General features: G+C 40.0%; 1 protein-coding gene across 1 annotated transcript; it reads right to left on the bottom strand.

Moving 5' to 3' along the window:
• Positions 1-11154: 11154 nt before the first annotated feature.
• Positions 11155-12270, bottom strand: htr1b (5-hydroxytryptamine (serotonin) receptor 1B; the record flags this gene model as incomplete). The annotated part of the gene is made up of 1 exon (XM_083909861.1): positions 11155-12270. The coding sequence occupies one exon, from the start codon at positions 12268-12270 to the stop codon at positions 11155-11157; it is 1116 nt and encodes a 371-aa protein (XP_083765987.1).
• Between the last annotated feature and the right edge of the window lie 549 nt (positions 12271-12819).

The raw sequence follows: 12819 nt of genomic DNA, 5'->3' as shown, positions 1-12819 counted from the left end.
TTCTCATAATAGTAGAACTTTCAATTCTCTTAATTTACAACGTTATATTACGACTTAATTCTGGCAATGTTAAGACTTAATTCTCATAATGTTAGGACTTAATTCTCATAATATTACAACTTAATTCTCATAATGTTACAGCTTTATTCTCGTAATGTTACGACTTTATTCTCGTAATATTACAACTTTATTCTTGTAATATTACAACTTAATTCTCGTAATATTACGACTTAATTCTTGTAATATTATAACTTAATTCTCCTAATGTTACGACTTATTCTCGTAATATTATTACGACTTAATTCTCATAATGTTACGACTTTATTCTCCTGATATTATGATTTTAATACATAAGACAATGCTGTTGAGAGAGGAAGTGTATCTGAAAGAACAGATGATGATTGAGTGACTTTTGAAAATGGAAAATTCCCAACATAAAAGTATTTAATCTGTAGTTTTAAAAAAGGCCATATCATTTAATGATAAGGGCTATAAAATTCCCAGCATGTTCCGTATACAACTTCTCTTGTGAGATTCATTTGAAAGGATCAGACTAATGACAAGTGGCGGAAAATGACTCTGGATAACTGCTGTCAGAGTGCAAATTATAACTGCTATATACTCTGAGCTGAACAGAGTGTGACATGAATGAAAGATGGTGCCGCAATTTGCTGCTCTCACTAATAGAACTGGAGGGGGAGAAAAAGCTTATGTGTGTGCACTACACTATCTAAGCAAGTTAAATCAACACCTAAAAGATGAAGAACATGTTGAATCACCGCCACAAGCACATCATAAATACACTGGCCTGACTCTTCGATTCATGAAACTGAACTATAAATAATGATGATAGTTTGGATTAAAACTCACCAGTGATTATGTGCCAACTAATGGATCCCTTTGGGTCATCTATTTATCTACACTCTTAGAAATAAGGGTTCCAAAAGCGTCCTTCTTCTTTCACGAAGAAAGGGCTTTTCAAGGGTTCTTGGTATCACTAATGGTTCCAGTAAGAACCATTTTGATCCAGAGAACCCTTTAAAACCCCTTTCCTGAATAAAGGGTTTTAATACGGTTCTTGGTGGAACCCTGCAATGCCAGATAGCTATGTACCTAGCTATCTAAAAAAATATGAAATATTAACGGCTGCTGCAGCTCTAAAAGGACACGGATGATTTTACTGGAGACCTTCTCTGCAGGACAGGCCCTGAAGAAACATCTAACAGGGAACAGCTTTAAGATCAGCAAATAAAATGAGCTGTTTGAGATGTCACATGCAATGAGAGCTGAAAAAAGGCCCTCAGCTTTCTCAGGGACTATAATGTTCTCTGTAGTTGAGAGGTTGACGTGCAGAGAGAAAGCAGTCATAACTTTGTTCTGCATAAGAGGTTTCAGCAGATGCCCAGGAGGCCTTTTGTCCAAGCTGAGAGAAGTTAAAAGGCTGCGTTCCCATGCTGGTAGGAGGAGGGTGGAACCGTGCCTCCTGGTATCCAGCGAAATTGAGCCTGTTTATCATGTTCCCAGTGGGCAGACTTCATTTTATCTTGTCGAAACAGAATAAAGCAGCAGGGAAGGCGGTGATAGAGGAAAGGTGGAAGAGATGCATGGGTGGGGGGTTAAACGGCACTAAGGAATTAAAGGGGGAAAATGGGGAATGGATGAGAAGAAGACGCAGAAGTGAAAGAGTGGGGAAAGAGCAAGGCCTGGTGGAGGGAATCAGAGTGAGAGGTAGATATCACAGGGTGATGAACCTGGAGAAACGGGGAAACAAAGACGTGAGAGGCGGAGGAGAAGGAGGTCAGGGCGATTGACATCAGCCAAGCATTTCTGTCTCAACATATTAATCCACACCTGAGGCAGCACAGAGACCATGACTACATCCATTCCATGTTTTTAAAAACCCTGTCAAACCTGCACCACACACACACCAACACATGTATTATTGACAAAAGTAAGAAAAAAGTGCTCTCATTGAGCTTTTACACATATGTACAAAGAAATTGTGACAAAAATGTTAAATTAGCTTTGTCGTACTTTCTGTTGTCAAAGCGGTTTCTTTGTTCACGTTACACAACATCTACCTGTCTGGGGATGTGCAACATTTTCTCCGTGCGGCATGTTTAATTCATCTTCATAGGTATACACGTTCCAAAAATGATAAATTATTAATCAACTTGCTGCCTGTCATTGAGAGGAAAACTATAGCCAGCATTTCTTCAGGGAAAGTGAAAGTGAAATTAGTTTTCTCTGTACGATGATGACGATGATGACGTTACACTGCTATTCAAGCAGGACTAAACTTAGCATGTCTAAACTAAGGAAAAGACAGCAGTGATTGTGCCATGCGTGCCCTCAGTGCCAGAAACCAGTCAACAAAAATCTGATTTCAGCCACTTAATAAAAGTAAGGAAGAGTATCAGGGCTACATATTCACAAAAAAAAGTCATAATTATGAGAAATTGTCAGAAATTCAGAATTTCTGACTGATCTCAGAATTCTGACTTTTTTCTCTGACAAATCTCAGAATTCTAAAATTAAAGACAATATTTTGACTTTGTTCTCTGAATTCCTGACTTTTTTTCTCTGAATGATCTTAAAATTCTGACTTTTTTCTCTTATTTCCTGACTTTTGTCTGTGACTAATCCCAGAATTCTGAGATTAAAGTCAGAATCCTGACTTTTTTTTCTCAGAATTCATGCTGGGTTTTTTTTTTTTTTTTTTTACACATGGCCCTAATACTCTTCCGTACAAAAGGCTCACGTAGTAAAAATCTGCATCAGTTTACATCTGCAATATTTTGCGTCACTGTTTGTAAACTTTATGGACACAGGAGCTGCAGGTCTGTCCCTTTAAAAAGGACTGGACTGGCATCTGGGAAGTCTGAACTTTTGAACCTCAGGAATGTGAAGAAATTGACCCAGATAAGCAGCTGCAGGTGGACGGACGGATCATAAGTAGAGCACATTGCATTTTTTATTACGATTGGTGGTTGTGTTTGCTCAGCATGAGGAGGGGGCTTTGATGCAGAGTCTCTGGTAAAAGCCACTGTTTGAACTGCAGATTAAATGGTGCTGTGAGTCTCATATGGCGGCACTTTGCCTCACTGGAAGCAGTGTTTTCCATATGATCTCACACTGGCACATATAATACTTCATGCTTCATTTAATCATTTCCCAGGTGTCATTTCAGGTTTTATGGCGTCGCCGCAGGAAACCAGTTAAACTTAATTCAACATGATTTGATTCAAGGCGAGTGTGTCAAAAATTATACCTCATAACCTTATTATTCCATATTTATCCAGGTGTTTTTATATTGCATTTTAATATTCAGCAGCAGTCACATAGTTAAATCAATCTATATCATTTGAATTTATAAATATGGATAGAATATGGTGGAGATTATATCAATAATTCCTTAAGATTCATAAATTAAAGGTCATTATTGATTATGTTTTACATTTGTTGAGAATATTTGTTTGCGATTATGTGTTGCAGTCAAATTGTTGTGATATGTTATTATTATTATTATTGTTTTATGTGTTTTTATTTGGCTGTTGACTTCTTCAGCAGAGATGATATTCTCTGTTTACTGTCTGCCAATAACGACAGATGAAAAATGGCTAATAAACTAAACTAATAAATTAATTAAATACTAAATCAAATGTGTTCTAGTGACACCTAACCTCTTTTCACACTGACTTTAGTTATTTTTCATTGACAGTCGTTGGTAAAACTGTCAAACAAGTGGAAATATGACGTCATCGTTTTTCCTGAAGTATCGTATTCACCGTCTATACAGAAAATAGAAACAAAAATAAACCTGTTTGCGTGTGGACGGGCCCTCGGGATTCTAAATGTGACACATTGTTGACGTGTTATTTTTTAAATGTTGGCATTGATCGTCGCTGTTTGACTCTTTGTCCTTTTAAGGTGAGACAAGGAATAAACAAAATGGCTGCTGGTGGTTGTTTAAGGTTAATATCAGCATTTTCAGGTGAATGGCTCCATGTCAAACTGTCAGGGCATGAGAGCAGGAAGCTTGGGCTGTGGTCGAAAGTGAGTGAGTGAGTGAGGCGAAAGCTGTTTGTGAGAGTGACACGAGGCCCCAGGCTTTGTAGTCGAGGGGGGAAAAAAGGCTGAATTAGGTTGTGTCAGGCAAATTTCATGCTAATAGCTCCAGTGACATTTTGTGGTGTTATTGCTTGTGAAAATGGAAAATTACAAACATGTTAGTCAAGTTTCCATCCCAGTGAACCTTTTCATGCGCTTAATATCAAAAGGTTAATAAACAAAATGTAAATTATCCCCAGGTGAGGGAAAGCAGTCACTCATATTAGTCAAGGCTCTAGATGAAACGGTATATCCAATATGTGCTGTTTTTATTAGTTAGTGTTTCCATTAGTTATAGAGCTTTATTACTTTTGCCTCCATATTGTCACCAAGGTTATTATAGTTGACGTTAACGGAAATAAAAATAAAAACTAGAGTTTAAAAGAAATGATAACTAACTGAAGCTGAATTGTATGTTTACAAAACTATACATTTGTATGTGCTTAGTTTTCCTCAGATTGAGCTCCTGAGACTCTGTGATGTGTCTCTGTGTCTCTTGAGGGTTAATTATTATTATTATTCAGCCTCAGCACCCACTATGATGCACATTATCTTGTAGACTGTTCTATTTGATTCAGCGATGCTTGTTCAATGGTCCTCATACATTTTTAAAATGGCATTCATTTGCTTGGTTTTTATGACACAATACTTAAGGACATTTTTGCATCTGGCACCCGGCAAATACTCCATAAAAACTAGAACTAATAAAAACTAAAACTAAGCATATACAAAAAGATAAATAAACTAATAAAACTAGCAAACCCACTCTTAAAACTAACACATTTTAACCATTAAGACTCAAAATGTCCATCTGGACTTTTTTTTTTGGTTATTTTAACCATAAAGAATATCTTCCAGTATAGTTATTTACAATTTACTGCATGTTAAAATAGTCTATTAACAATTTAAAATGAAGCAAAACACAAACAGTTGTACACAAACAACAGATTTTGCGTGTTAAAGTGGATTTGAACAGTATAAAACAGATTTATCAGAATAACATTTGTTTGAGTTTTTGTATCAATGTGCAAAAACAGGACACAAAAATGGAAACATGGAAGGCGTTTTTGAACTCTCTCTTCTCTGGCGAAAAAGATGCTGGTTCATGGGCCTCCTGCAACAGCGCAAGTAAAATGACTGTAATAACCACTTGTTGGCTTTGACGTGCAACTTCTCAGCTTTCAGAAACCGTTGGTATTATTTAGATAGCACAAACCATCACGTAACTACGGTGATGCAAAGTGCTCTTGTGCAAATGTGTCATCTTCGATGCGCTCTGTGTAAAAACCAAACAAGAACTAAAACTAATTAAAAATCCAAAACTATTATGTCACAAGAAAACAACATCACTTTCACTTAGAAACCCTCCTTTCGTACAACACACACAGTTAAATACATAATTCTGCTATATTCCTGGTCGCAGTGGTCCACTCCTGCTGCCTCTTAACGAGGACTGAGTAAAGTTCAGCGTGCATGAACTCTGAGCAGCTGCATCGTTCTGCAGAAGCACAAATGTCAGCCAATAAGGAGACACTCAGTGAAAGTCAGTAATTGAAGCTGTTGTGTAACACTGCTCTTTTTTTTATTTTGTCCGTGCCCTAAGAGCAACTTTTGAGATCAATGAAAACATTTACCAGAACAAGTGGTGGAAAAGGTTTGTTAAAGGTAAAGCTTTGTAACAGCTGATGTTCAGAGGTTCTGTATGCATCATCGTCTTTAATGGCCACTTCAGCTAATTTGACCATCAGTCCTCACACAGTCAGACACAGTATCTGTCCAAACCTGCACCTTTGTAACCTGAGTATGAAGCTTTACATTTTTAGACTGATAAAGCTTATCCAAATAGTGGTACTTTTATTTAAAGGGACACTGTGTAGTATTTATGGGTTTATATAACCCAAAATCTACTTTTGTATACATATTATGTGCTCCTGCATTGTCTAGTCGCTGTATAATATTCTTTGTTTCATTTTCGTAGTGTTTCAAAAAGTCATGTAAAATAACATGGTCGCGGGCCGCTACTGCATTGCCACGACGCCATGTTTCTACGGGAGCCTGTATAGACAAACGCGAGAGAACAAATCAAGCGTCGCTTTACGTGTAGCGGAAGTCCCGCCTCCACTCTCTCCGCTTCGTCTGCTACGGCCGCGGTAGCTCGCCCTCTCCCTCACCTCACGAACCTCATCTGCTGACACGGAGAAAGACGACGAGGACGACATTTGACCGGCTGAGGATACCGTAGCACTCAGGGAAGGGAGGGGGTGAGCAGAGGAGCAGTTCTTTGTTGTAAATTTCAGCCTCTCCTCTAGATGGCACTATAAACTACTTACTTCACCTTTAAGTTGAATATGTCGGTACTCTTTCCACCTCAGAGTAAATGGGAGAAACACATTTTTCCAGACTGGTTTTAATGACCCAGTTGTCTCATGGCTCAAAGGACGATATAATAAGTGATTTTCACATTAACAATATGCAGTTACACGGAGGACACCCTTGTCTCTCACAATGGAAACCAAGTGCCCGCTACCACTGACACACACACACAGTGTGGATGGATGGATCACGAAAACACACCTCATCTGTCACTGACAAAAATGCCTAATATGGTATTACGTTGCTACGTCGTTGGTTGTTAAGTGTGATAGATTCACAGGCTCCGTGTCTGATGGTCCCACGTTGTGAGTGCGCGGCCACTCGGTTGGATCGTCGCTATGGTGAAAATCGTTTGCTATAGTGTGTTCTCTAATTTGAGCTTCGCAGGGGCGTCCAGTTTATGAAAGGCAGAGACACACACACACACCGTGTAAGGTGAGCACGAGCACAATCAGATGTACACAGTGTTCTGAGCCGCTAAACTAACCCCATTTTGTCGACAAGGCAGAGAAGACGCTTGTGGCAGTGGCTCTGCTGTGAAGCATGAAAAGAGCATGCATGACCAATGACTCTAATTTAATACACATGGATGTACATACAATATAAATACATGTACTGTGTAGTGAAACCAAGGATGCAAAAAGGTGTGTATTTGCATCATTGTAGCCCACTACAGCCTTTAAAGATCCAGTATATAGCATGTAGGAGAGACTATATCATAATATCATATATCAGAGTTTGAGACCTCTGGTATAGGAGGTAGGTTTAAAAGTAAACAATACGTATTGTTATACATAACCCGTAGGGGAATGTTCTGGGAACCTTTAGAGAACGTTCTCTAAAAGGTTGTATGAAGGTTGTGACAAAGTAATGTTCTGGGAACACCCCTGCTATATATCACTCCATAAGCTTCAACTGGTTCAGAACTTGGCTGCTGGTATCATCACCAAAATACATTGAAGATCATCCATCACCTTTTCCTGCCATATTTGTCCAACTTGGACGAGTTGCCAAGATGGAACGTCAAATTCAAAATGGCCGACTTCCTGTTGAGTTTAGGCCATGGTCCCAATGGACTTTTTTGTTCCTCTCGGGCTATTACAAGTTACCATCAAGTTTCTTGAAATTTGGTGCAACTTAATCTTGTCTTGCTCCATCCACCTTTCACCTTTGTGGTTTCCTAACGGGTCCTAACCAGTCCTGAACTCTGTGCAAAAATTTACCGCAATGACACAGATATAATAATAATCTGAAGGATTAATAGATTCCAACATTTTCTGAAAGCTGAGAAGTTGCACGTCAAAGACAACGTGTGGTTATTACGGTAATTTCACTTATGCTGTTTCAGGAAGCCAGAGAATTACATGTACATACAGTAGTTTCCATTTTTTGCACATTGAGAGACAAAGACTCAAAAAATGTGACTGTAAAATATGTTCCAATACTGTTCCAATTTCAAATTCAAACACGCAAAATCTGTTGTTCATGTACAACTGCAGTGTTTTTGTTTTTTCTAAATTGCATCCATTTCATTGTTAAAACTGTATTTTAACATGCAGTAAATTGTAAATAACTGCCCGATATTGGACGTAATTCTGGAAAAATGGACGAAACCACATGATTTCAATGTACAGTGTCCTTGGTTGTCCTGAAAGGTGCTTTTTTTTTTTTAAATGTAGCATTGTTATTATTAATAACGCAATAAAATGTGTCTTAACTCAGTGATGGAGAGACTGCGTCACATCATCATATGAAACGACTGTGTTAATCTGATGAAAAGAGCTCAGGACAGAAAGCTGTAATCCCAAATTATGACCTGCAAATTAACAACAACACTCTCCTGCACCTTTAAATCCAGGTCATTAGAACTCGCCTGTACATACTATAAGGTCCTCTGTGTTGCCTAATTGATAATTTACTCTCTGTCTTGTCAAGCTCTATTGTTTTTACATCTGTGAGGTCGTTTTGTCGATTGTCGATTGTCTCTCGTGTCTCCATTTCTTTAGCGATTACAATTAAGGTGCTGACCAAGGCTGTATTGAGCGAAGGAATATTTTATAGGTTCATTATCTACGGGTTCAGCCTCACTAGCTGTTCCATCAGTGACGTCCTTCACTCCTGAGCAGAGCAGTCGTGCAGCACATTCAGCTAATACAGAACAGAAAAAAAAGAAAAAAGGTTGTATAATTAATCTGTTTGCTTGCACGATGCAATCATCCTGTGTCAACAGCGAGGATGGTTTGTTTTCCTGTCGCTGCAGGTACAATGAGTTACCTTTATGAGTTATGCAACATATCTTTTTTGGCAACTCAGAACGTTTGTGAAGCAAGAACAGTTTTCCTGAATCAAACATTTATCAGATCCATTATGCATCAGTTTTAGCTCTGTATCACTCCCATATAACACCAAGTAATAAAAAGAAGGATAACGTATGAGCTACATATAACCGCTTTAAAACAGAAGTAGTTTGATTTTCATAGACATGGAATAAGCTTTTTAAAAAGCACATCATCATTTTTACAGAAGAGTTTAAAAATTGAAAGAAAAGAAAACGCTATGAATTTTGTGAATAGTCAGAATTCAACATTTTTCTTTAATCTCGGAATTCTGACTTTTTTTCAGAATTCTGTCCTTTATCTCAGAATTCTGACTTTAAATTCTGACTTTATTCTCAGAATTCTGATTTAAAATTTGGATTTTAATCTCAGAATACTGACTTTTTCTCAGAATTCTGACTTTAATCGTCAGAATGCTGACTTGTAAATGAGATGAGAGCGATGAGAGATACCTGTATATATCTGCACTTTAATCTCTTTTCCCAGATACCAGTGATGTTCAGAGTGTCAAATAAGAGCTTAAACTTTTCATTTTCTTTCCTATAGTATTGAGGTAAAATAATAACAATGTTTTTAACGAGTCTCTGCAGAAACTTGATAACAGTGGTGTGCAAAGCATCTGAATCTGTAAATCAATAATCCAACTGTCATCTGTTTTCTAAATAGGACATTATTCCAATGATGTTTACAAGTTGCCAAAGGAATATTCATTTCATACTGGTTCTGGTTTTTATAGAACATTGATTTATGACTCGATAACATCTACTGCTGGACATTTATTATGTAAGCTATGCTTAAAAGGGGGGAAAACAACAGACTATTGATCATAATGGTGTTAATATCGGAGCATTGTAAACGTTGTGGTCCATTACTCCTGAGGAAAACACCACATTACTCATATAGTATGTGTAACATATTGTAAATGCCAGAGAAAAGCCCTGGGAAACATCTGCCCGCTCAGGTGCGCTCATCTGACACGCGTGATAAGCCATATGAAAATGCATAAATGGAAAAGCCAAGGGGCTGTGCTTTGTGTGTGTGTGTGTGCAGTTGAGTACACTAGACTGTCCCTCACAGGACTATTGAACTGTAGCAGCTGCTGACCTCTCTCCACTCTCAGGACGGCAGCAGAGCTCAAACTTTAATGAGAGCCGACCCTTTGCCATCCGGTCTGTGGAAGTGATGTGAGGCGATGATGCACCTTCTCCTGAGCCGTGTTGTTTCATGCACCAACATGTCGAGCAAATCCTCAACGGATGGCTTTCATGGGGCCATCAACTCTAATCTCTTATTAGCTTTCAAAGTATGACTCTAAAGCAAAACAAAAGGGCTACATCATCTGTCAGATTATCTGTGGTGCTTTCGACTCACAGCCGGTTATGAATCATGAATCCACTGAAACATGCATTAAAACTCTCCATCGTAAAAAAAAAAAGATGTGTACCAATCACACACTTGAAAGCATTTATTGCACGGCACATAAAAGTCCCAGCAAAATTGAAACCTTTTATTTCACGTTACTGCTGAAAAATGATATGAGTGGTTAGCTCTGTCTGCTGTCACTCTGTTGTGAGGCCAGAATCAGTGAATCACAGATATGCATTTAACACACACACACACGCACAGTAATACAAGGTAATGTTTGTTCAGTGAAATTATCATCAGTATTCAGCTCTGCCGGGCAAATATCAGCCACAGTTTCTTTGTTTGACACTGATAGTGTACGAATCTTTCGTGTCCTTCTCTAAATAAAACAGCAGCAGCAGCAGCAGCAGTCCCTCACCTCTCTGTCTCATCATTTCTCACAATACACTGATGTATTAATGCTGTGAGGATCTCTGGAAAACTATCATTTGTACACAAGAGGCAACGTTACTGCTCTTACCAGCCAGAGAGTTTATGGTCTCTGATGCTGTGTCTGTGCAAAAATGTGCATCCTCACATTAAAGCAGCACGATATGATCATTAAAGCACTTTCATAAAAAAAGAAAACCAATCATGTTTTGACATTTTTTGGAGTCTGTTAGCAAATAAAACATAATTTATCATATTATTTTTGATTGCACTGCATCATTTTGCCATATTGCTATTCACAAAATGTATCTTAATCAAATAATTGCAGTGACTTCATATCAACATCACTATTTAAAATTGAAAGTAAATACATAGAAAACCTATTCTCTGTGTGTGTTTTAATGAGCCTGGCTCTTAAAACCTCCATCATGGACATAGATGGTTCTTCCACTGCATGCGTAAAAAGGCTCATTATGAATCTTACTTATATACTTATATTATTCTATAGTCATATCCAAAAACTAAGGTGCCGTTATTCACTTCACCACCTGCAGCACCTGAAGCGGACAAGTTTGTGAAACGCTTTCTTAAAGTCCTCATTGGACATGGTGTATATGATGGGGTTGATGAGGGAGTTCAGGTAACCCAGCCAGGTGAAGAAGTCAAACAACTCATGGATCAAACACGTCTCGCACGTGGCCACCACCAGCGTGTAAATGAAAAACGGCAGCCAGCAGACGATGTACGCGCCGAGGATAATCCCCAGTGTTTTTGTGGCTTTTCTCTCCCTGGCTGCAGAAATCCGCTTTTTCTCCAAGAGCGCGTCCGACAGCGTCACTTTCACCTGGTTCTCGCTGGCCGAGGACCCGGTGTCGCTGGACATGGTGTCGTGTTTGGTGGACGCCACGGAGCCCGGGGAGTTGGTGACCAGGTGCGCGGAGGTGAGTCTCTTCCCCACCTTCTTGGGGGACTGCTTCAGGATCCGCTTCCGAGCCTCAACATAAATCCGTCCGTAGAGGACAATGAGCAGCAGCGTGGGGATGTAAAAAGCCCCAAAGGTGGAGTAGATGGTGTAGAAAATGTGGTCCGTGTTGACGCTGCAGCTCGTCAGCTCCTCCGCCTTCACCTGCCTCCAGAAGAGCGGCGGCAGGGAGATGGAGATGGCGATGACCCAGGCTGTGGCCACCATCCCCGCTGCGCGCCCGGGCGTGCGCTTTTTGGAGTACTCCACTGCGTCCGTGATGGCCCAGTACCTATCCAAGGCGATTACGCACAGGTGGAGTATGGACGCAGTGCAACACGTTATGTCCGACGAGAGCCAGATGTCGCAGACGACTTGGCCCAGCGTCCAGGTGTGGATGACGGTGTACAGGACGCAGATTGGCATCACCAGGATGGACACGAGGAGGTCAGTGACGGCCAGAGAGGCGATGAGGAAGTTGGCCGGAGTTTGCAGCTTTTTCGACTGGGAGATCGTGGCAATGACAAACGCGTTGGATAAAGTGGTGGCCAGCGTGATGACAGACAGAACCACCGTCAGACTGATCTGATACGGGAGACTCTGCGCGCCCTCGTCCACCGTGGACGAAGCTGCGGTGAAACTGGCGTTCGTGGCGTTCACCGGCTCAGTTGTCACGACGTCAACGAGGAGCTCCATTACTTTTTGTTTAGTCACTACTAGTCATATTTGTGAGAGGTTTCGCGGTCAACGTCGCCTTCTCCCTGCTATCCCATCATGTCACATGGCACAGTCATTTTCCCTCTTCAGTTACGCAGAGATGAGGAGGAAAGAATTCAAAACTTTTCGGTTTTCCAGCCATAAAAACAAAACAAAAATAAAACTCCTCCTAAATAACTGTAACCACACACAACACAACAAACCCAAAAAATGTCAGTGGAGAGCAGAGTGCGTCTCAACATCTGGGCAGATGTCACAGATAATCCGCATTTAGGGCGCACAACATCAACAACAACAGGTTGTGCAGAGCTGCGTCTCCCCTGTGGCTGAATGTGTGAGCCAAGCCAAAGTCTGGGTTTTATACAGAGTCTGACATCAAACAAGCACAACTGATCACAGCCTTATTTCCCCTCTCTTTCTCTCTCTCTCTCTCTCTCTCTCTCTCTCTCTCTCTCTCTCTCTCTCTCTCTCACTATGAAGAGTGGGTACTCTGCTGGGTCATAGTGCCCAGAGTTTCTCATTTGTCAC

The sequence above is a fragment of the Microchirus variegatus genome (assembly GCF_963457635.1).
Source record: "Microchirus variegatus genome assembly, chromosome: 2".
NCBI classification, from domain to species: domain Eukaryota; kingdom Metazoa; phylum Chordata; class Actinopteri; order Pleuronectiformes; family Soleidae; genus Microchirus; species Microchirus variegatus.
Note: the sequence above shows the minus strand (reverse complement) of the source record. Positions and strands in the feature narration are given on the sequence as shown.